At 45.7% G+C, this 25655-nt stretch overlaps 1 protein-coding gene across 3 annotated transcripts in view; it reads right to left on the bottom strand.

The window, feature by feature from the left end:
• Window positions 1-944: 944 nt before the first annotated feature.
• VWA7 (von Willebrand factor A domain containing 7) overlaps window positions 945-25655 on the bottom strand; it is an 88865-nt gene continuing 64154 nt past the window's right edge. For all 3 annotated transcript variants that reach the window (XM_063938053.1, XM_063938054.1, XM_063938055.1), the window contains 15 exons: window positions 23873-24154; window positions 22778-22874; window positions 21526-21648; window positions 20250-20445; window positions 12503-12672; window positions 12291-12403; window positions 11928-12044; window positions 11635-11823; window positions 11221-11353; window positions 10975-11103; window positions 8472-8564; window positions 6707-6966; window positions 5940-6070; window positions 5535-5703; window positions 945-2330 (listed from right to left, as the gene is read on the bottom strand). In XM_063938053.1, the coding sequence (XP_063794123.1) occupies window positions 1845-2330; window positions 5535-5703; window positions 5940-6070; window positions 6707-6966; window positions 8472-8564; window positions 10975-11103; window positions 11221-11353; window positions 11635-11823; window positions 11928-12044; window positions 12291-12403; window positions 12503-12672; window positions 20250-20445; window positions 21526-21648; window positions 22778-22874; window positions 23873-24154 (2688 nt within the window). In that variant the 3' untranslated portion in view covers window positions 945-1844. The remainder of the gene's footprint in view (window positions 2331-5534; window positions 5704-5939; window positions 6071-6706; window positions 6967-8471; window positions 8565-10974; window positions 11104-11220; window positions 11354-11634; window positions 11824-11927; window positions 12045-12290; window positions 12404-12502; window positions 12673-20249; window positions 20446-21525; window positions 21649-22777; window positions 22875-23872; window positions 24155-25655) is intronic.

Below are 25655 nucleotides of genomic sequence, written 5' to 3'. Positions count from 1 at the left end.
GTTTACATACATACAACTAAGATAAGTATTTTTTCACCTTATGTAGCAATGATGACCTGTAATCGTCATTGGTTAGTGCTTTGGTAAAATCTCTTTTAGTACCCATGTTAGTAACCTTACCGCCTGCTCTTACCCTCCCCCCCAACTTCTCCCCCATTTCGTTTACATATGTAGGAGAAATCATGCAAGAAAAAGCGCCTTAAATTGTATCTGTTCAGTCACACACGTCAGGAAGTTTCCAGCTGTAGAACACTAGTATTTGTGCCAGTGTATGCCAGGAGGAAGAAGTGTAACTATGATCACTCCTCTAATAGAGTAGAGACAGTGTAGAGAACTCACAGACATGCGGCTCATCAATGTTATTAGTAAATTCCCTTTTAGAATGTAAGCTCTTGTGAGCAGGGCCCTCCCTCCTAACTATTCTACCATCTGCCCTTATCCACTATCTCATATAGCTGATTTGAGTCACTATTATTTATTATAAATTGACATTATGCCCACATTTGTTGTCAGGATTATTCGTACATTCGCAACTACTGTATGTGATTGTGTTTTTACTAGAGATGAGCGAGTTCGGTTTTACTCAGATTTACTCGGATTTACCCGAATCTCCTTATTGGCTCACGGACGTCACGTGTTTTGGTTAGCCAAAAAAAAAAGAACTTGCGATAATTCTGGCGTTAAGAACTGAGTAAATCCGAACCCACTCATCTCTAGTTTTTACTATATTTGTTTATTATGTGTCACTTAATACTGTTACTTGTCTTATCCTGTTTTAAATTTTTTGCTCTGACTGTTGCTGCAGAAATTTGTGGCACCTTATCAATATATAAATAATTATAATATTATTAATAATAATAATAATAATAATAATAAATTACCCTATTTGTACACAATATAACAATGTAATGAATTGCTATATACAGAAGAGATAACAATGTATGGATCGTTATTAATGAATTTTACAGTCAGAAATTCCACATCAAAAGTAATTACATACAAATACAAATATAAAGTAAATTAAATACATCTGTTGTATCCCCCCGTTACAGATCTAATGGGAGTCTTCATGCCTGCAGTACTCCAAAATAACTTTCATTACCATTGCTAACCTTTCCCCACTCAGGGTTCCAGGTTTCATTACAACTTACAGTAGTCTGTTTGTATAGACATGGCACAGAACAGGTGGGTCACTTACTTCCGCTTGCCCCCCTTCTTTAAATATAACCACCAGATATAATTTTTTTAATGTGCCGGTCACAAATTCCCCCTGACAAAGGGGTGTGGCCACAGAAGGATGGGGGCGTGGCAGTAGTTGGAATGATTTGTTCCGGTATTGGACGTAAATTTTTCCTCCTGCTCCCTGTATCCACTAGCATAGGATGCTCCTACTGGACACTGTGCAACCGCTCTGCCCAACACAACTGCGCGCAAACCTCCAGCTGCGGCACTGGTTCATTGCAATGTGTCAAATAAATATTGACCAATGATTCGCGTTCAGAGCTAATATACTTACCGATGGGTCTTTTAATGTATTATCCTTTGTACATATGCACTAAAAGAGGCTATAATAATTATTTTACAACACCTAGTTTACTAAAATCCACACTGGTTGGTATGGAGAGTTTTTATGGTTCTGGCAAAAAAACACAAATCTCAATTGGTCCCCAACATTATTGCAAACTCTAGAACGAACTTAAATAAGGACAAACGAATATGAATTACATATGGGCAAGAGCTTCCACAATTCTCTACCATGGTGATTCTGCTTCTTCTCCGACCATTGTCCACAGTCAATGGCTCTCGGCCACAGGGCAAAGCACCGGACAATTGAACACAGCCATTTACAAAACGTCATTGGCTCTTGGGCTGTTGTGACTGTGTGTATCACTGGTATCACTAGCCCATCTGTCCCTCCTTCGACGGCGGTAACACATCCACCCTACGCCTACTACAGTTGCAAATAAGACACAAGCGATTACTGACACTATTAATGATAGCCAGTGGCTTCTTGGCTGCATCAGATTGGCTATGGCTGGTGCTTGCAATTGGCAAAGCCATGTTGTGTCCCTGTAATTAGTGAGCAGTAGTTCAGCTTGGGGGGTACAGCATGTGGAAGTGAATTCTACACGGTCATAGTCTCCATCAGGTCCATGTGAGGTTGTCCCTGAACCATTGAGAACTTGCACTAATCTTATTCCATCAGCATCTGACAGCAGGAGGAGGGCGCTCCAGAGGTGACCCCGACACAGCAGCCCGGGCAGGAGAGACTCAGGGCAAGAGCCGGAATAAGAGGGAAGAGCGCAGACAGGAGGAGACACGGGCATCACCTGAGAACAGAACGGCAGAGAAAGACGTTACCATAGAGCACAGGTTCTCAAACTCGGTCCTCAGGACCCCACATGGTCCATGTTTTGCAGGTCACCTGTAGATTTTTAAAATGTGACAGTTGGTGATACACAGTGCAGCTGCCGGGTGACATGGAAAATGTGAACCGTGTGGAGTCCTGAGGACCGAGTTTGAAAACCACTGCCATAGAGAGATGATACGTTGGAGAATATTCTTGAGTTATCGTACAAACAGTCACTCCTAAACAAGTGTGAATGGTCATTTGCTATATATACAGATGTGTCCTCATAACCTATTGTCTGTACGCCATATGTAGCGAGATGCGAGGCGCAGCTCAGCCACTCCAAGAGGAGTAGCATATAGGCCTTTTCTTTACATTTTGTGTCTTATTCGCATCACAGACGCAGTGACACCACCCTCACAGTGTACTACAGACTCTGGGCTACGCGTTACCAAATCGCCTGGGACCTGACACGATACGCAGGCCTGTTGGCCACAGTGTATGAGGACACATCTGTAATTCATAAAAGATTCCAAATGGACAACAGTTACAACATCACATATTCATATTATACAGATCACGGTCGAGTCGCATTATTATTACCACCGCTAATAGCCAGAATAACCGCCGTGTGCAGCACAGACAGCAGGTAGACGGGCTGAACTGTCGTTTTAGGCACACGTCTGGTAGCCCCCAGGTTCATTCTGATGGTGAGCTGCTCCACTGTAGCGTGTCGGACGTCCCTCACGCACCTTCGTAACCGGCGTTCACCTCTCACATCAATGGCACGTGGTGCTCCGCAGTTTCCACGCCATTTGTCCAGTCATGCTACACCTTCACCACAGCAGCACGCGAACGGTTCACAAACTGCGATGTGTCAGAAATACTGCCGCCCGAAAGCCGGTAATCATCCCTTTTTTGCAACTCGGATAAATCACCCATTTTAACCATGACGGCAGCGAGTGATATGTGTGCAGACGGCCTATCGCACACCTTATATACCCACCGAGCCAGTGCACGACACGTGACGTACTTCATGGGCTAAGTCTGCCGATATCATATGTAAGAGTTGTATATTACAAACCCAAACATAAATACTGAAACATAACACTTATAGAAATGATGTATTGCACAGGTTCTCAAACTCGGTCCTCAGGACCCCACACATTGCATGTTTTGCAGGTCTCCTCACAGAATCCCAAGTGAAATAATTAGCTCCACCTGTGGTCCTTTTCAAATGTGTCAGTGAGTAATTAATACACCTGTGCACTTGCTGGGTTACCTGCAAAACATGCACTGTTTGGGGTCCTGAGGACCGAGTTTGAGAACCACTGATGTATTGTATATATCCTAAAAAAGATGGACTACAAAAATGTGAATGGGTGAAATAAGTAAACACTAAAAAAGTTTGGTTCAATATCGCCAGCTTGGGGTCAAAATTGGTACTGCAGCAGCTATGTTTTTTATTTCATACATTTAATTTGCCCACACGGGATCTGGTATGTTTTTTACAAAATTGAAAAAGTCAACAGTCGTTATGTTGACACCATAGCGTCAACATGTTCAGAATGTCAACCTGCAAAATGTTGATACTTCCAAAAAGGCCGACATGTTCAAAATGTGGCCAGTCAAAATACTGAGTGGTACGGAATATTGAAACCCAATTTTAGGACTTTTCCTAACCCTAACATTTCTGTTGTCTGCATTTTGCCTGTTTCTACATTTCATATGTTGATATTTTAACTGTAGATATTTCCTGTTTCAACATTTTGCAGGAGTGTGGCTCCGGTCACAGTGTGGGAGAAGCTGCACCCTGATTGGCAGGCTACGGCTGTTTGATGGAGGAGACGGGAACTGAAGCACAATACAGGGGCCTGTCACCAGAGCTGGGCATAGGCAAACTAGGCAAACGCCTATGGGCACAAGCTGCTTCTGCTGATTAAAATGATATGCACATGCCTATATTCTGTGTGTGACTGCAGCTGTATCTGTATACGAAATACTACGTTACAGTGTATTTCTGGAAATCACTGTAACGTAGCATTTCGTATGCAGATACAGTCACAGTCACACACAGAATATAGGCATGCCTTATATCATTTTAATCAGCAGAAGCTGCTTGTGCATCCTAGCCACATAGTAATGCAAATAGGATGCATTTTCATAAAAAGGCGCCTGAAGTTAGAAGAGCAGCCAGCTGCATGGCATATTAAGGCAAGATGTATGAGGACACAGCTGTATCCAAGCGGAGGTCACAGTGTTAGCAGCCATGTGAGTACTGTGTGCGGGTGGGTTGGTTGTGCCAGTGGTGTTCGGCATATGTGTGTCATTATGTGTATAAGGGCATTAATAATGTGCGGCATATGTGTAAGGGATAGTATGTGTATAAGGGCATTAATAATGGTTGGTATAATGTGTAAGGACATTTATGTGTCTCATATGTGTAAGGGGCATTACTGTGTGGTATTATGTGTATAAAGGCATTACTAATGTGTGGCATTATGTGTATAAGGTGCTCAGCTGTGTGGCGTAACGTATAGAAAGGGCACTACTGTGTGGTCTAATGTGAATAAAGAGCAATAGGGTGTGGTGTAATTTGAATAAGGAGCAATTCAGTGTGATGTAATGTGAATAAGAGGCACTACTGTGAGGAGTAACGTATATAAGGTAAAGTGGTGCTACTGTGTGAAGTAATGTGAATTAGGGACATTATCGCATGATAAACTGTGAATAAAGTTGCACTACTGTGTGACGTAATTTGAATTGGGTTTACTATTGTGTGGCCATGCCCCTTCCCAGCAAGAACACGCCCCTTTTTGGGCTGTGCTCACTGTTCCAATTAAAAATATAGGGGGTAGGAACACCAAAATGAGGACTGCTATAGGTGAGGGGTGATGGTGCTGGGAAAAGGGTGCAGGGTCAGAGGCGGAACTAGAGGTGGTGCTGGGGGGGCACCAGCCAGAATCTTGCCTAGGGCATCATATTGGTTAGGGCCGGCTCTGTGTGTCACCTCTGTTTTGTGGGTGTGCCGGGGACAGTTACTGCGCCTCCTGTCACAGATTAGCTGGTCTCTGCAGGGGAGATGGGTCGGCCATTCTGAATCAATGCCTGCTCGATGGTGGTGGCCCCAGAATCTTATAGCTGCAATTATATAATTCTTATTCATATAGCAGCCAGTACTTACGTCTCTGTTCCCAATAACCACTAGTGAGAGGTGGCTGGAACACGGTGGCACCTTGCTGTCACATTCTTCGGCCTTTACCAGAACGGTGACTATCCTATTGTGCTTAGCGGTGTCAGGAACTTGGATCTCCATCTGCTGTACACGCGTTTCACCAGGGCCCATCTCTATCCTACATGGGGAGTGCACAGGAGGTCTCAGGGTAAGTGATGCAATAAGTGGACAAGGGAGTAGTTAGGGTAAGAGGGTGGTGGAAGAGGGACAAAGGAAAGACCAAGAGGACTGTGATGGGAAAGATGGACATTAGGTACAGAAGAGGACAGAGGCACTAAAGGGTGCAGTGCAGGACATGCCCCAGAAAGGTCATTAGAAATACAGTGACCCATTGCAGTGGTTCATCCTACTCACCTGAGTGTAGCGGAGACCTCGCTAATGTCATTACTGAAGGTGACAGAATAACAGTGAGATGCTCCAAAATTTGTAATTTTCACTGAAATCGTATGCAAGAGTCCTGGTGTCAGAGGTGAATCGCTAGAGATCTGCAAGACATTAATGTAAGAGGGTGGTTCAATAAGTACGGTAACAAGATCTCTCACGTGTGTAATGTTCTCTATTTCCTACTAATTTCCCTCTACAGCAGTTAGACCGCTGCCTCCCCTCACTTCCATTAGACTGCGCCTCATATCAGTCATACTGTCCCAGCCGCAGGGGTAAGATGACGGGGCTGGTGGAAAATTGGTCACATGCCGAGGTGTGTAGTGTGATCAGATCTCTGCGTCTAAAGGGCCCATCAGCAGCTGACATTCATCCCCAACTTGTCAGGGTGTACGGTCATCACGTCATGTCATGGAAACAGGTTTGGGTGACTGTCATCTGTGGTGGACGTGCTTGGCTGGCCAGATCGCTGCTCATCTTGAATGTCTGTCCTGCCGCTATCACAGATGTACACAAGGGAAGGAGTTTGTAGCTCATTTGCAGGAACTCACAGATGGACGACTGCCAATACACAAAGCTGCATTCACTTTTACTTGTGGCTCCATATGAGGCACATACAGTATTATGAATGAATTTAATGTAAGTGCAATATTCTGTTATGAGAAGTACCGTCTCTGTACAGTACACACAGGTTACAAGTAAGTAGTACAAGACGGGTCAGAAGAGGACACTAAGCTCACCTCCAGCGTGCATTCAGCCGATTTCAGCTGCTGTGGAGCCTCACGTTTAATCTCGTGTCCCTTTCCATCCTGACCTCTCACACCGACACTGAATTCTCCAATCGGTATATGCCCGACCTGTGCCACTAGGAGCCCTGTCTGATTGGCTGCTTCCAGTTCCACTGTCCGCATCTCCCCATTGACTGTGGTCAAGCTGACATGGCTTAGGTTGGCAGATTCTGGGAGGCCGATAACATCCACTACAAGGATTGCAGGAACTCCTGGGGATGACGAAGAGATATGACAGAACCAGCAGGAGTGTATCAGATACAAACTGCACAACAAATGCATAACTAGGCTGTGGGCACCGAGTAATAATAACCCTATAGGTGGTCATTCCGAGTTGTTCGCTCGTTGCCGATTTTCTCTATATTGCGATTAGTCGCTTACTGCGCATGCGCAAGGTTCGCGGAGCGCATGCGCTTAGTTATTTTACACAAAAGTAAGGTATTTTTCTCACGGCATAACGAGGATTTTTCATCGTTCTGGTGATCGGAGTGTGATTGACAGGAAGTGGGTGTTTCTGGGCGGAAACTGGCCGTTTTCTGGGCGTGTGCGAAAAAACGCTGGCGTTTCTGGGGAAAACGCGGGAGTGTCTGAAGAAACGGGGGAGTGTCTGGGCGAACGCTGGGTGTGTTTGTGACGTCAAACCAGGAACGAAACTGACTGAACTGATCGCAATGGCTGAGTAAGTCTGGAGCTACTCAGAAACTGCTAAGAATTTTCTATTCGCAATTCTGCTAATCTTTCGTTCGCAATTCTGCTAAGCTAAGATACACTCCCAGAGGGCGGCGGCTTAGCGTGTGTAATGCTGCTAAAAGCAGCTAACGAGCGAACAACTTGGAATGAGGGCCATTACCCTCTAAACTGTCATGGCCGAATAAAGGACTTAATTTGTTGCTGAAGTGTGATGCAGTGCCCAGGTCATTACAGACATTTCCTCCTGTATGACTAACGTCCTGCCCCATAAACTATTGAAAGAGGAATGCGCTACTGTGCATACTCCAGTCTGTCTATCCCCAGAGAGGCTTCATGTCCGATCCCAAGATGGCCACTAAGATCACTACTGAGCATGTGCAGGGGCCATCTTATCTTTACTGTGTAGAGTGATATGGTTGGAGACAGTAGTCTTTTGCTTAGCTTCTATGGGAGACCTGGTTAATACCTGCTATAAAGCTGTTCCAGCTTCCCTGCACTGCTACCCGTTTGCAGCATACACTTTCCGGCCGGTGAGCTGTACAAAACTGCGCTCCGCTCAAGTTCCGCTGTATTTGGCAATTCAATTGGGTTATGTAATACAGGCTGAGTATCCCATATCCAAATATTCCGAAATACAGAATTTTTCGAAATACAGAATTTTTTGAGTGAGACTGAGATAGTGAAATCTTTGTTTTGTGATGGCTCAATGTACACACACTTTGTTTAATACACAAAGTTATTAAAAATATTGTATTAAATGACCTTCAAGCTGTGTGTATAAGGTGTATATTAAACATAAATGCATTCTGCTCTTAGACTTGGGTCCCATCACCATGATATCTCATTATGGTATGCAATTATTTCAAAATATGGAAAAATTAGATATCCAAAATACTTCTAGTCCCAAGCATTTTGGATATGGGATACTCAACCTCTATATTATAAATAATCTCTAATTGTTCTCCATCTCAGTGACTATATACAGTCTGTGCGATATATAACATGGAGTGAGTCTTATGCTACCTACCTGCCACCGGTTGGTTGTTCAGTTGGTAGAGTCCAGGATGAGACCCATTTACAGGTGTCCCAAAATAATAGAGGAAATCAACAGAGCTGCGACCTAAGAGATAAGGAGGGAGAACTTCAGCTGAGAACGTGAGATGGGACAAAAATAGCGGCAACTTAAAATACTGTAATCCTGGGGAACAAAGAATGGGGAGAACAACAAAAGGAGACTGAGAGGCATCTGAGATATAAGGGGGCAAATACATTATACGTGATGTGTCACTGTGAGATAGCAGTTATGAGATACACTAAGTACAGTGCCGCAGAGCACCATCACGATTAGTCACATCGCAGAGAATTTAATCATCAACTATGACTTTAATCCCTTTATGAGCCGATACAAACTTTCATGCTCGTCCCTCCAGCTGATTAGAGACATGTATTCTAAACATTAGTAGGACCCTTTACATGTGCAGAATAGGCCCTAATCATAAATACCACACCTTCCAACTTGACCAGGGGCATTTTTAAGAGAAGAGGAGGCCCGTGTGCAGTCTTTGTGTGTGCCCCCTCCTCTCAATGTCGCAGTCGGCTCCGGCATTGTGCCGGAGTCTACTCCAGAAATATGGCGCCTGCCATGGTCTGCAGACATTACCTATTGTGCATGTGCGGTGGCCATATTGGCAGTGATTTTTTTTCTGCGGCTGTTGCAGCTGCAGCGCACATCACGAGACTTCAGAAGGGTAAGTATAAAAACAACATGGGTGCGGTGTGGGCCCCCTGGACCCAGGGGCCTGTGTGTACCACACACATTGCACCCATGATAGAAACGCCAGTGAACTTGACCCACTCCATTAGGTACAAAAGCTCTGCTCCTGGATTTCCTTGCCAGTGGCAGTTACAGAGCTGGGGCTGCAGCACAGTCCAAAATTTAAATAGGGGAGCCACACCAACTGCCAGTGAGTTCTGGCCGGTGATGTTAGGCAGCATTTGGAGTAGCAGTTGGTGTGGCTCCCCTATTTAAATGTTGGACTGTGCTGCAGCCCCACCTCTGCAGCTGCCACTGACAAGGATGTCCAGGAACAGAGCATTTGGTAGCTAAGAAATGGGTCATGTTGGAGGGTATGACATAACGCAGGCATGATTAGTAAATGTGTGCTATGTATACTCTCTAGTAGAATGTATACAGAGCCAGATTAAGGGCCACATGGGCCTGAGGTTGAAAGCTCCTATTATGAGAAGTGGATGGTGCTGTGTGGGTGTGACCAGTGCAGTGTGGGTGTGGCCAGTGCCATGTGGCCATGTACATCCCCTATTCTATCAGCCCCAATGCCTTAATTAAATATGTAAAAGTATAAAAAAATCCATAATGTTTTGAGGAAAATAGATCTACAATTGTAATACTAATGATTTATGGATGAAGATGTGGACAGCTGGTGGCTGATCATCAGCGTACTATCATGATGATGGGCCTATTTTTATGTGGAGGCCTGGAGCTGTATTCTCTTCCAACCCTTTGTTAATCTAGCCCTGACAGCACACTCCTGCTGCTCCGTCCATCGTTGGTAGGCTGGCCATCCCCCGGCAGCAGCCAGCCACCTCCGCCGCATCACAAACCCAACTGAGAAGAGCGTTCTGCTTTTCCGTTTTACTCTGTTCAAAGTCAGGGCATCAGCAAGGCGATCTGATGGGGAGAGTCGCCCATACACAGAGGACTCCAAAGATGGCAGAAGCTGCGGGTGAGAGGACTGCTGAGTACATTCTATGATACTATAATAGGCAAACGCAGGGGGGGTTTCCAGTTGCCCAAAACCCCCCCTCTTCCTGGCAAGTGGCTCAAATTATGACAACAATAGCAATGGTATATAATATGATTACTAGAGCTGCCGCCACATCATACAGTTTAACGGACATAGCATAGTTCCTGCAAGTGCCCAGTGGTAGCAGCTTCTTCTACCAAATTGCAGTGTGTATGGATGTGAGTCCTCAATCAGTGACCTGTACCAGAGAGTAGCTACCAGGAAGAAGAGACAGGCACCTTACCATGAGGTGGGAGAACATGTGCTTAGAAAATGCAGTACTGGTTCCATTATATTTGTATATTTATTTATTTACTATAGTATATTTAACCTTTTCCTGGCTACTTATTTATGTTATTTAAATATATTTGATATAGTCTATACTATAAACCATTTATAGTGTTAAATATTAATTCTGTATTCTATGTTCTGCAGAGTGGGAGATTGTGGATTGCATTTGGGAACCTCCCTTTAGAAATCCTGCGTTTGCCACTGACTATGGTGCTTACTGCAATCAGTTACAGATAGGACAGAGATTATACAGTACGGTAGTCGCTTAGCTACTGTATGTCCGACTCAGAATCCGGCCCTTAGTGCAATAGTCTGCAGCATCTCTGAGCTACTTGGGCTGTCATTTAATTTTAGTCATTATATTGCATTATAGGCAGATTAATAAGAAAGCCTCCTAATTTTATATGATATTTTTCCAGAATAACTTGCTCTTACCTTGCACGCGCAAACTGTGGGGTCCAGCAGTTTCCATATAAATTTTCCAGTCACCCACCTGCAGAGGATCAGGCAGGATTACCCGGATAAACTTGCCGTGAATGTGATGGAGGCCACTCTGCTTGCGGCCTAGTTGGAAAGAAGACAGAATGAGCGTGGAGCAGCAGAGTAACATTCCGTTATTACCTGTGTCTGGCGTGGCATTCACATTCTCCATTCAGGCATATCATAGTGGAGCGCCCTCACCTGTAGGGTCATGGATATTATATTTCCTGATGTCCCCGTTAATGTATAGAGTGACACTGTGCACAAACGCGTCCACCAGAAAAACATATTTAGCGGCACCTCCCTCTGACCTCTGCTCATGTAATAGCGTGATCTGCACGGGAGAGCAGAGAGACACTTCTACAGTTACCGTTATCAGTTAGGACCTCTTACACAGGGGGAGATGTACTAAGCCTGAAAAGTGATAAATATCACTGTGATAAAGCACCAGCCAATAGGCTCCTAACTGCCATGTCACAGGCTGTGTTTGAAAAATGACAGTTAGGAGCCGATTGGCTGGTGCTTTATCACAGTGCTATTTATCACTTTTCAAGCTAAGTACATCTGGCCCACAAAGAGATCAGTCATACTCAGTGCAGCAAGGTCTCCACTCACCACGTCAAAGTGAGCGGAGTCTGCGATGACCTCTGACACCTCAGAGATGTCACGGTTGTTGGTGAAGATGATTTGGCCTCCTGAGGTCGAAGCAAGGTCAGTGTAGAGGTCAAATCTGTCTGGGTGTAGCAATTGCCTCTTGCTCCTCCTTGTAGTCCGCGAAGGATCCTCTGTTATTAGGAAAGATACCTGAAGAGACAATACAAATGCCTGTGACTGTATCTTACTCATATTGTTATTTGCTGTCTTCTCCCCTCTTCTGCTTTATGACCTGGGAGGTATAATTCGCTCACCTTGATCTTCTTCTCCTGGATTAAAGCCTCAACGGAGCTCCTGAGATGGATGTCCTTGGAAGAGGCATCAGTGAAGACGAAGATCTCAGAAAGAGGAGGGGTGTTGATCAGCGCTAGCTGAGAAGACAGAAAAGGAAGTTAATGACAGTAATGAAAGCATATGGCAGAGACAGGAAGAGGCAAAGGAGGAGATGTATCAAACACTGGAGAGAGAGAAAGTGACAACCAATCAGCTCCTAACTGTCATTTCATAGGCTGTGTTTGAAAAATGACAGAAGCTGATTGGTTGGTTCCTTGTCTCTCTCCAAGCTCTGATACATCTTCCCCAGAGAGACAGAAAAGTTGGAGAAGGAATTTACACACCTGTAGAGCCGATAGACACATCTCTGGTTCATCTCCACCACCAAGAGCCATTAGACTGTCCAGTATTTCTAAGAACTCAACAGAGTCACTTGTCTTGTACACAGGACCAAAGTCTAAATATAACAAATAGGGTCTGTTGACTTGTTGTACAATACATCAAGCTGTAACTTGTCTATGACAGACAGGTACAACACATGGGTGGATGGACATACTTGGGTCATTGAAGGGCACCAAGATGTAGTAGTCCGGCTGCAGCAGACTTTTACGTTGACGGTCGATAATGTGACGGGACTGTAGGCGGGCCGATGTGATCTCCTCTCCCATGCTGCCTGTGGTGTCCAACACGAAGCTCAGTGCTGGGTAGGCGGATACACCCAGGAGTCTGAAAGAGCAAGTAGAAGAGTTGGTAGAGAACAAGGAAATGGACAAAAGAGGGAGCTACACGGAACAGGTAACCGGATATCAGGGTCAATATAATCCCGTTGAATAGAACTTTTGACTGTATCTAACTTTTGATAGTATATCAGGATGCAAAACACTTTTTGTTAGTTATAGGTAACATTCTTATCTCATAGCATAGCAGTAATTGGCTTAAAATCTAATTTTTATTGAAGGTCATATTACTAAGAAGACCTGAAGATGTGTTATCTTCGTATATGTGAGTTTGAAGTTTCTGGGTCTCCCTCATTGTGGCTTTTTGTGCGATGTTGTAATGAAACCTAGGAATGAGACCTCTTGGTTGGGATGTATCTTGTGATCAAGTTATCAATAGAGATGAGCGCCTGAAATTTTTCGGGTTTTGTGTTTTGGTTTTGGGTTCGGTTCCGCGGCCGTGTTTTGGGTTCGAACGCGTTTTGGCAAAACCTCACCGAATTTTTTTTGTCGGATTCGGGTGTGTTTTGGATTCGGGTGTTTTTTTCAAAAAACACTAAAAAACAGCTTAAATCATAGAATTTGGGGGTCATTTTGATCCCAAAGTATTATTAACCTCAAAAACCATAATTTACACTCATTTTCAGTCTATTCTGAATACCTCACACCTCACAATATTATTTTTAGTCCTAAAATTTGCACCGAGGTCGCTGTGTGAGTAAGATAAGCGACCCTAGTGGCCGACACAAACACCGGGCCCATCTAGGAGTGGCACTGCAGTGTCACGCAGGATGTCCCTTCCAAAAAACCCTCCCCAAACAGCACATGACGCAAAGAAAAAAAGAGGCGCAATGAGGTAGCTGTGTGAGTAAGATTAGCGACCCTAGTGGCCGACACAAACACCGGGCCCATCTAGGAGTGGCACTGCAGTGTCACGCAGGATGGCCCTTCCAAAAAACCCTCCCCAAACAGCACATGACGCAAAGAAAAAAAGAGGCGCAATGAGGTAGCTGACTGTGTGAGTAAGATTAGCGACCCTAGTGGCCGACACAAACACCGGGCCCATCTAGGAGTGGCACTGCAGTATGTATGTATAAAGAAAGAAAAAAAAAACCACGGTTAGGTGGTATATACAATTATGGACGGGCTGCCGAGTGCCGACACAGAGGTAGCCACAGCCGTGAACTACCGCACTGTACTGTGTCTGCTGCTAATATATAGACTGGTTGATAAAGAGATAGTATACTCGTAACTAGTATGTATGTATAAAGAAAGAAAAAAAAACCACGGTTAGGTCACTGGTATATACAATTATGGACGGGCTGCCGAGTGCCGACACAGAGGTAGCCACAGCCGTGAACTACCGCACTGTACACTGGTTGATAAAGAGATAGTAGTATACTCGTAACAACTAGTATGACGACGGTATAAAGAATGAAAAAAAAACCACGGTTAGGTGGTATATAATACAATTATGGTTGGACGGACTGCCTGCCGAGTGCCGACACAGAGGTAGCCACAGCCGTGAACTACCGCACTGTACACTGGTTGATAAAGAGATAGTAGTATACTCGTAACAACTAGTATGACGACGGTATAAAGAATGAAAAAAAAACCACGGTTAGGTGGTATATAATACAATTATGGTTGGACGGACTGCCTGCCGAGTGCCGACACAGAGGTAGCCACAGCCGTGAACTACCGCACTGTACACTGGTTGATAAAGAGATAGTAGTATACTCGTAACAACTAGTATGACGACGGTATAAAGAATGAAAAAAAAACCACGGTTAGGTGGTATATAATACAATTATGGTTGGACGGACTGCCTGCCGAGTGCCGACACAGAGGTAGCCACAGCCGTGAACTACCGCACTGTACACTGGTTGATAAAGAGATAGTAGTATACTCGTAACAATTAGGATGACACTATGACGGTATAAAGAATGAAAAAAAAACCACGGTTAGGTGGTAGGTATATAATAATAAATAATACAATTCTGGTCGGACGGACTGCCTGCCGTGTGCCGACACAGAGGTAGCCACAGCCGTGAACTACCGCACTGTACACTGGTTGATAAAGAGATAGTAGTATACTCGTAACAATTAGGATGACACTATGACGGTATAAAGAATGAAAAAAAAACCACGGTTAGGTGGTAGGTATATAATAATAAATAATACAATTCTGGTCGGACGGACTGCCTGCCGAGTGCCGACACAGAGGTAGCCACAGCCGTGAACTACCGCACTGTACACTGGTTGATAAAGAGATAGTAGTATACTCGTAACAACTAGTATGACGACGGTATAAAGAACGAAAAAAAAACCACGGTTAGGTGGTATATAATACAATTATGGTTGGACGGACTGCCTGCCGAGTGCCGACACAGAGGTAGCCACAGCCGTGAACTACCGCACTGTACACTGGTTGATAAAGAGATAGTAGTATACTCGTAACAACTAGTATGACGACGGTATAAAGAACGAAAAAAAAACCACGGTTAGGTGGTATATATTATAATACAATTATGGATGGACGGACTGCCTGCCGAGTTCCGACACAGAGGTAGCCACAGCCGTGAACTACCGCACTGTACACTGGTTGATAAAGAGATAGTAGTATACTCGTAACAACTAGTATGACTGACTATGACGGTATAAAGAATGAAAAAAAAACCACGGTTAGGTGGTATATATTATAATACAATTATGGATGGACGGACTGCCTGCCGACTGCCGACACAGAGGTAGCCACAGCCGTGAACTACCGCACTGTACACTGGTTGATAAAGAGATAGTAGTATACTCGTAACAATTAGGATGACACTATGACGGTATAAAGAATGAAAAAAAAACCACGGTTAGGTGGTAGGTATATAATAATAAATAATACAATTCTGGTCGGACGGACTGCCTGCCGTGTGCCGACACAGAGGTAGCCACAGCCGTGAACTACCGCACTGTACACTGGTTGATAAAGAGATAGTAGTATACTCGTAACAATTAGGATGACACTATGACGGTATAAAGAATGAAAAAAAAACCACGGTTAGGTGGTAGGTATATAATAATAAATAATACAATTCTGGTCGGACGGACTGCCTGCCGTGTGCCGACACAGAGGTAGCCACAGCCGTGAACTACCGCACTGTACACTGGTTGATAAAGAGATAGTAGTATACTCGTAACAATTAGGATGACACTATGACGGTATAAAGAATGAAAAAAAAACCACGGTTAGGTGGTAGGTATATAATAATAAATAATACAATTCTGGTCGGACGGACTGCCTGCCGTGTGCCGACACAGAGGTAGCCACAGCCGTGAACTACCGCACTGTACACTGGTTGATAAAGAGATAGTAGTATACTCGTAACAATTAGGATGACACTATGACGGTATAAAGAATGAAAAAAAAACCACGGTTAGGTGGTAGGTATATAATAATAAATAATACAATTCTGGTCGGACGGACTGCCTGCCGTGTGCCGACACAGAGGTAGCCACAGCCGTGAACTACCGCACTGTACACTGGTTGATAAAGAGATAGTAGTATACTCGTAACAATTAGGATGACACTATGACGGTATAAAGAATGAAAAAAAAACCACGGTTAGGTGGTAGGTATATAATAATAAATAATACAATTCTGGTCGGACGGACTGCCTGCCGTGTGCCGACACAGAGGTAGCCACAGCCGTGAACTACCGCACTGTACACTGGTTGATAAAGAGATAGTAGTATACTCGTAACAATTAGGATGACACTATGACGGTATAAAGAATGAAAAAAAAACCACGGTTAGGTGGTAGGTATATAATAATAAATAATACAATTCTGGTCGGACGGACTGCCTGCCGTGTGCCGACACAGAGGTAGCCACAGCCGTGAACTACCGCACTGTACTGTGTCTGCTGCTAATATAGACTGGTTGATATTTAAAGAGATATTAGTAGTATACAACAATACTATACTGGTGGTCAGGCACTGGTCACCACTCCTGCAGCAAAAGTGTGCACTGTTAATTAATATAATTGTACTCCTGGCTCCTGCTAACAACCTGCAGTGCTCCCCAGTCTCCCCCACAATTAATTATAAGCTTTTAATTTATACATTGATGACTGTGCAGCACACTGGGCTGAGCTGAGTGCACACAGACTGAGTCACACTGTGTGACTGACTGTGCTGTGTATCGTTTTTTTTTTCAGGCAGAGAACGGATATAGCAGAGAGAAGTGAACGGATATATTATATTAAATAAAAGTTAACTAGCAACTGCACTGGTCACTGACTGTGGTAAACTAACTCTGTCTGCGACTCTGCACAATCTCTCTCTATCTAATCTATCTATCTCTATTCTAATGGAGAGGACGCCAGACACGTCCTCTCCCTATCAATCTCAATGCACGAGTGAAAATGGCGGCGACGCGCGGCTCCTTATATAGAATCCGAGTCTCGCGATAGAATCCGAGCCTCGCGAGAATCCGACAGCGTCATGATGACGTTCGGGCGCGCTCGGGTTAACCGAGCAAGGCGGGAAGATCCGAGTCGCTCGGACCCGTGGAAAAAAAAGTGAAGTTCGTGCGGGTTCGGATTCAAAGAAACCGAACCCGCTCATCTCTAGTTATCAAGACCCTGAGAGCTCTGTTCAACAATAAGCAGCCTCCCGATCAGTGGCAGTTTTTACCTATGGGCTGCAGGACTGCAGCCCCTCCAGGTAAAATCCGCCACCCAGCTCACTGTCAGTGAAGCCAGACGAGGTCTGTGAGACTGCACTGGCTCCACTGTGACTGGCAGCGACTTCCTATTGGAAGTCCTACCTGCCAGTCACAGACACTACAGGCAGTCCCATTGGGAGGTGTTTCTTCCCTCCCGAACTGCCAGACTGGGCTGCAATAGGCAGAGAGCTGGCTTCCTGAAGGAAGCCAGCTCCCTACCACATCCGCCTTAGCCGGCTTCTATGGGCTGCAGCCGATGCAGCCCATAGAAGCCATGGTTTTGCGGTAGCACAGTCAAGCCGCCGCTTGTGCGCATGCACCGGTCCCGGCTCATGTCAACTTCATTATAGAGGTGCTGGGATCCGGCCAGCGGCGGCTGCAGCAGGGGCTCCCTTCCTCATCTGGTGGACCAGGCAGCGGCAGCCCCCCTCCTCCACATAGGTAGGAGCCGCCACTGCTCCCGATGTATATGGAGCTAAAGATAGACTCTATGGAAGTGTTGAGCACTGTGGCCTCTATGGGCTCTATGTTCTAAGCCTTGGAAGAAGATAAAGTGGATGTAGATAAAGTACCAACCAATCAGCTCTTAACTGTCATGTTTCGCACAGCCTGTCACATGGCAGTTAGGAGCTGATTGGCTGATACTTTATCGCTATCCATTTTATCTCTCTCCAAGGCTTAGTACATATATACCCCTTAATCTCTGAGGCCCTTTTAATCCTCCCATTATTTCTTTGAGTTCTGTTATCCTGATGCTCATTATGGTCCTCGAGTTATAAGATGTCTTGTCTGGGAAGCTACTTCAGCCATCCATCTTTTGAATTGTCCAGTCCTTCCGTCTATGAAATGAATGTCAGTAATTAGAGGGCATACTGTCTTTGTTACTTCCGTTTAAACCGTAGAATTAGTTTCCTTTAAGAGTGTAACAGTAATATGACCATGACCAGATTCTTATTCCATCACTATAGGATGCGCCTGCTGTCTCAGGTCTCATTTTATTAGCCGCCATCTTTATACACATCTTGGTTCATGTAGGACTTGTAGTTCCACTTTTTTGGGGTCCAAGAAGGTCTACCCACTTTTTAATGCTCTTTTCCCAATTTGCTTTTTGGCCAAAGGGCCTAATTCAGACCTGATCGTACCTCTGATCGGTTTGCGTTCGGATAGTTGCCGTCCCGGACAGAGCGAAAATCCGCCCCGTGCAAGTCTGCGTACACCGTGCAAAAAGTTTTGCAAACGCCGGCCAGCTGCAAATCCGTTCGCAACTCACTCATCATCGAATGATATTTCCGGTCTGTGCAGTCTAAGCGTAGCCCAGGACCTACTTCTACAGTGCAATACAAACAGGCTGATCAAGCCGGAGCTGACGTCACACCCCCTCCCTGAAAACGCTTGGGAACACCTGTGTTTTTCCTGACACTCCCAGAAAACGCCTAGTTACCACCCCCAAACGCCCGCTTCCTGTCAATCAACCTGTGTTCGCCTAGCGATCAAAAATGATGCTGAATTCTTTCGCAGTTTGGCCTCACAGGTGCACACTACGATCCGTACCATGCGCAGTCGTTCGATAATCGGCCACTGTGCAATTTCGCACAACAGCGACTTTAGGCCCAAAGTTCGCACACCCTCACTGCGAGTTGTGTCAATTGGTATTTTTAATCGAATTGTGTGAATCTCGGGTGCATGCATAAAGGTGAAGTGTGTGAGTTTAACGATGAGAGTTTGCCTTCTGCAAACTCGCACAAATTGAATGCCCCCCTAAAGCCTAATAAACAAATCTTGGAATATAAATATAGGGACTTAGGGGGAGGTTTATCTAAGCATGGAGTGAGATAAAGTGGAGAGAGAAAAACTACCAACCAATCAGCTCCTGTCATTTGTCAAATACAGCCTGTAATATGGCAGTTAGGAGATGACTGGCTGGTACTTTTGCCCCTATTTATCAATGAGTGATACATTTCACTGTGAGTGATAAATTGCACCAGCCAAACCTCTCCTGTCATTTTTCAAACCCAGCCTGTGACATGGAAGTTAGGAGCTGATTGGCTGGTGCAATTTAACACTCACAGTGAAATTTATCACTTATTGATAAATAAGGGCATTTATCTCTAACCAAGGTTTGATACATATGCTCCTTATTAGACCTTTCAGTCTAGCATAGGGGCAGGGCCGGTTCTTGCCCTTGTGGCGCCCCGGGCAAAATGTTAGGGGCGTGGCTTAATACGGGGGCGTGGTCAGTTACGCCCCCATTTGTAGCGCCGCTGAAAGAAAAGAAAAAAAGAAAAAAAAGTATACTTACATCCCCGCTCCTGATTCCAGACCGATGCAGACCTCCGCCGGCGCCGCTCCTCTCCTCGGATGCATAGACACTAGAGGTCAGTTATGACCCCTAGAGTCTGTGCCACAATGCTGTGCGGTGCGCGATGACATCATTGCGCACCGCACAGCATTGTGGCACAGACTCTAGGGGTCATAATTGACCTCTAGTGTCTATGCAAAGGTCCTCTCCACGAAGGGAAACTAGACGGGTAGCGTCTGGTTCCCTTCACAGCGTGGACCAGCAGGGGGGGCACAGCGGGTGGCACAGTGGCGGATCTTGCCATGGTGCGGCGCCCTCCGGATGGCGCCGGCGCCCTCCGGAAGGCGGCGCCCCGGGCAAAAGTCCTGCTTGCCCGTGGCAAGATCCGCTACTGCATAGGAGACAAGGGTGTAGGAGCAATAATGTACTGGCCCCTGCAGAGCTTGATCAGCCTCTGGTGTGAGATGACATTATATAAACAACATGTATTTGCTTTACTGTAACATCATGGTCTGGCTCAGCCTAGTCGCTCCTGTCATAGGCTACTGCACCTTTCTCTTCCTCTCACCTCATCATGTCTGCGTCAGTCACCTCCCTCCGCAGATCGCTCAGAAATTTAATGGATGCCCGCAGTGCCACCTGGGCTGCTGTGCTGTGCAGAAAGTGGTGGGGGGAAAACATAGCGGTGGCGGTGTCCTTGTTGATCCCCCCGCGGGCACTGCGTTGTCTGCTGTCATCAAAGGGTCCGCCGTGACTGCATTTTCCTGATGTAAAGGAACACAATGGACTGAAATGTAGGCACGTTTCACGCTAACAAGGACTTGTGACATAGATATACATTATTTCTATGGTAACAGATTGGTATGGTATGACAGGTGTATCCGGAGGATCATTTGCTGGGGCCATGATGACGCTGGCGTGTGCAATCAGGGTATGGTATAATAGACAGGGTCTAAGTTGACACCAAATGGTCGACACGCACAAGGTCGAATTGGACAATAACGTTGACACAAGCAAAAGGTCATCATGTAAATGGTCGACGCGTGAAAGGTCGACACACTTTTTTATGGTTTTTGGGTGTCAGCACATGAAATCCCAATTAGTGTAACGATTTGCTCACCATGCTTCGGACAGGTTACCATTCCCAATCGTAGTCCACGCGGATGGTAAAGTATGAAAAAGTATGAAAAAAATTAAAAACAAAAAATTCCAAAAAACTTGTGGTGGTGATATGCTTTGCCGGCCATTGTCATGTCGACCATTTGAACCTGTCGACCCTTTGACCATGTCGATCAAAGGTATGTCGGCGATAGGGTATTGACCGGTTGACCTATGGACCGGATACCGTGCAATCATCCTGTTATTTAACCTGTATTAATGGGACTGCTAAAGGTTTTCTCTGAGGCTTTTAATTTGTTGCCGATTCAGAGGATTTCTTGCTAAAATCAGAGGATACCAAAGCCCACGGCCTGCGCAGGACTCGGAAACATGGCATCCACGCTATGTTCTGGTGACTTCTCTACTGTGCACCCACAAATCTCCGGGAAAATGGCCGGCCTACACCCACTATAGAGACGCCGATGACTTGACATCACATTCCAATAAAAATCTTTACTTATGTGTTAAATAACAAACAACCATCTTTTCACAATCAATGAACCATGTTATCTGAAATCTACTGTACAGTGCTCAAGTGGATAGGTTAGACTGAAACCACATCTAGTGGAAATGCTACCATAAGGCACATTCATGTTTTATGTTTTCATTCTATAGTGTCCAGAGCTATACTATCTTGCAGGCCCACTCTATACGTGACAACATTATATAATGAGTAACGTACGCACCTTGAGGCTTTTCTGGGGTCTCTCCATAGTATCCCGACGTCAGGAGATGTCTCTTTTGAATGGCTGCTGCAATGTTATTCTGACAAGAGACATCAGTGCAATCTGTACAGGTTTGATCAAAGACTGAGAGATGGCGAGAAAAGAGAAATAGAGGGAAAGGTCACAGCGTACGTATGGAGGCGAGGCTGAGTGCCAGTGTGAACAACAGATTTGGGTATGATCACTCAAAGGCCCTACACACTGGGCGATATCAGTCAAAGATATGAATGATCTCGTACATTAATGAACGAGATACCGTTCATATCTTTGAGCGTGGAGGCACCAGCGATGAATGATGCACGGCCCCGCGCTCGTTCATCGCTGGTGCCCCGTCGGCTGTGCATGCAGGCCAATATGGACGATCTCGTCCATATTTGCCTGCACTTCTATGGAGGCGTGCGACAGGGGTAGTGAAGTAACTTCATTCCCACCGCCACTGCCCCCCCCCCCCCCCCCCGCACCGCCGGGTCGCCCTTCGGCTGTATCCTCCGTCGGGCAGCTCGGCGGCGGATCGTTACATGTGTAGGGTCCCTTACTGTGGTATTACCTGTCCTCACTAACATATCCTTCATCTCCTGATATACTCTGTGCTGATGGGGACCCTGCTCCTTCCTCTCATGACACTCAGTCTGGGATCTGTGTCACCCAGTGTGTCAAATAGATATGGCTGAAAAGGGAGCATGGTCTCATGGTAAAAGGGCATGGCCTTGCAGTATGCCCCCGTTTTCATCACTCTGGGAACGTGCCCAGAGAGACTCTTACCGTGCTGCCGGCTCCTCCTCAGTGCCCGGAAACCGTGCGCTGTGCGATGATGTCACAGTGCAGGACCAGCTCCTGGTCACTGAGGAGGAGCTGGCATTTTGGTGTCATCTCCTCGGATGGTGACACCCGGTGCAGTCCGCCCCCCTCCTAGTGACGCCACTGCTTCTTGCATCCCCACCTCGCACACCTCATATACTGCCTCTGTTGCATGCAGCCCTGCCCTCAATAACACAGTCACATGGATGGATTGGACACTGAGTTCATCTTCTGCTTATTTCCTGCTGCTGTGACCATTTTAATGATCTGGTTGGCTGATAAACAGGGTGCGCACAGACAGGCAAGAAATAAGAACTCAGTCCCACAAGGTGTCCAGAGACTCCAGACCCAAGTCACACACATCCTAGAAAGTGAGAAATTTCAGAGAGAGGGAATTTAGTGAAGCATGTCCTACCTCCAGCGATAGAGGAGATGTCTTTCCCGGGAGTAGCAAGGTTGGGGTGAACGTCGGTGTTCCCCAGCTCTACCCAGTTAGTATGGCTGTAAAAGTCCTGAGAGAATGGGAGAGAGGTAATGGGAACAGTGACAGTGACAGACAAGGTCACACGGATATCACATGATAGAGATGGACAAGCAGATGCAAATATAGTTATTGAGGGGATAATGGGGGTCACACGGCTGTCGCCGGGCAGCGGCTAGAACAAAAAAGAAAGTTATCGCTAGCGCGATCGCAAGAAGATTGACAGCGTTCCGAGGCGTCTACTCACCGTTTTCCGGGCCTGGAGATCCGAACACAGGCGTGTCCAGGCGTTTGGAGGGCGGATGTCTGACGTCAATCCCAGGACCTTCGTCGCTGGATCCATCGCACAGGGTAAGTAGGTCTGACTCTGGTCTTGTTTTGCAAGAAACTTTTTTAGCATAGCAGGGCTGCACAAGCAATCGCAGCCCTGCAATGCTTAAATATACTCCCCCATAGGCGGCGTCAAGTTGATCGCACGAGCAGCAAAAAGTTGCTACGTGCGATCAACTCGGAATGAGGGCCAATATTTTATCTTTGGGCCTAATTCTGAGTTGATTGCAGCAGCAAATTTGTTAGCAGTTGGGCAAAACCATGTGCACTGCAGGTGGGGCAGATGTAATATGTGCAGAGAGAGTTAGATTTGGGTGGGGTATGTTCAAACTGAAATCTAAATTGCAGTGTAAAAATGAAGCAGACATTATTTACCCTGCACAGAAACAAAATAACCCACCGAAATCTAACTATCTCTGCACGTTACATCTGCCCCACCTGCAGTGTATATGGTTTTGCCCAACTGCTAACAAATTTGCTGCTGCGATCAACTTTGAATTACCCCCATAGTTTTGCCCAACTGCTAACAAATTTGCTGCTGCGATCAACTCTGAATTACCCCCTTTGTCTTGCAGATAGGATAGCAAAAAATAACAACAACCTGTACTGACACCTGCTGGACATTTTTGGGAATCGCTCTCTTTCTCTTTGCTTTGCTTATGCAGTATTGTGTTGGTGGGCACAAAGCATGTACATTACCTGCAGCGAGTGCAGTATCTGGCCCAAAGTCTCCCGGGCCCCTTCATACTCTTTGGCCTGGATGTTCCTCACCAGGTCCTCCCGGGACCGTAGCAGGAGGCTGTTCCCCTGTTTCACTCTCTCAGAGTCGAAGTGACGTATGGGGTCGTTGCGGGTCCCATTAAGAAAGTCCATGTTAGCGTTGGCACTGACGATTTGTCGCAAGGAGGCTCGGAACTGACGCAGGGACACTTCATCTCCATAATAAGCCACCAATATGTCATCCGCTATCAGTGTCCTGCCCTGTCAGATCAAGAGATATAAACACAACATTAATAGATCTTCCCTCTAGTACAACGTACAAACATATGGGAAGCATACTGTGACAGTCATCAATGACTGTATACACTATATTATTCCCTTCCTGTTTGTGTGTGTGTGTTACAGAAAACATATTTCTTACAATTACATTGCGTGAATATAGGTAGAAATGTCCAGGAACATTATTTTCCCTGAGTGGCTTCCCTTTAAGAACTGCTAATGAAATACACCAATTAGTGGGGGCAGTGGCGTAACTAGAAATTTTTCTCCCCCAAGCCAAAAAATTCTTCGGCGCCCCCCCCCCCCCCCATAATTGGCACTAGGAAAGGGACAAACATGTGCGCGCCGAAGGCGCACGGCGCCAAAAGGGGCGTGGTTTTGTTTAAATGGGCGCGGCTTCGCATAAAGAGGCGTGGCATTGCAGGAATGGACTACCTTATACCCCAGTTTTGCAACCTGCACGCCCAGACGTTAGCCACCACAGGAAAGAAAAATAATCCTGATTCATGCCCCTTCCATTATTTGTCATTTTTCCTCCTTATAGTAATGCCCAGTATACATTATGCCACATACTGCAAAGGCCCTCAGACATTATGCCACACACAATAATGCACATGATACAATATGCACACACCGTAATGCCCCCGACACATTATGCCACACACCGTAATGTCTATGACACATTATGACAGGAATCGCAATGCCCGTTATACATTATGCTACACACTGCAATGCCCCTGATACATTATAGCACATACCACAATGCCCATGATATAGTATACCACACACCGCAATGTCCGTGATACATTATGACACACACCGCAATGTCCGTGATACATTATGACACACACTGCAATGAACCTGAGACATTATACCACATACCACAATGCCCATGATATAGTATACCACACACCGCAATGTCCGTGATACATTATGACACACACCGCAATGCCCGTTATACATTATGCCACACTGCAATGACCCTGAGACATTATACCACATACCACAATGCCCGTGATATAGTATACAGACACCGTAATGCCTGACACATTATGCCACACACCGCAATGCCCATTATACATTATGCCACACACTGCAATGACCCTGAGACATTATACCACATACCACAATGCCCGTGATCTAGTATACCATACACCGTAATGCCTGTGACACATACCGCAATGCCCGTTATACCCTATGCCACACTGCAATGCCCCTGAGACATTATACCACATACCACAATGCCCGTGATATAGTTTGCCACACACCGTAATGCCTGTGACACATTCTGACACACACCGCAATGTCCGTGATACATTATGCCACACACCGTAATGCCCATTACACATTAAGTCCTACATTAAGGCTTCTAATTACTTTTAAATTACCTGCTCGTTGCCAGGGGTTTCATGCTCTTGGTTCCATGCACGGTGCCAGGGGTTTTCATGCTCAGGGTGTCATGCTCGTTGCCAGGTGTTTCATG

The sequence above is a fragment of the Pseudophryne corroboree genome, chromosome 8, assembly GCF_028390025.1.
Source record: "Pseudophryne corroboree isolate aPseCor3 chromosome 8, aPseCor3.hap2, whole genome shotgun sequence".
Lineage (NCBI taxonomy): Eukaryota > Metazoa > Chordata > Amphibia > Anura > Myobatrachidae > Pseudophryne > Pseudophryne corroboree.
Note: the sequence above shows the minus strand (reverse complement) of the source record. Positions and strands in the feature narration are given on the sequence as shown.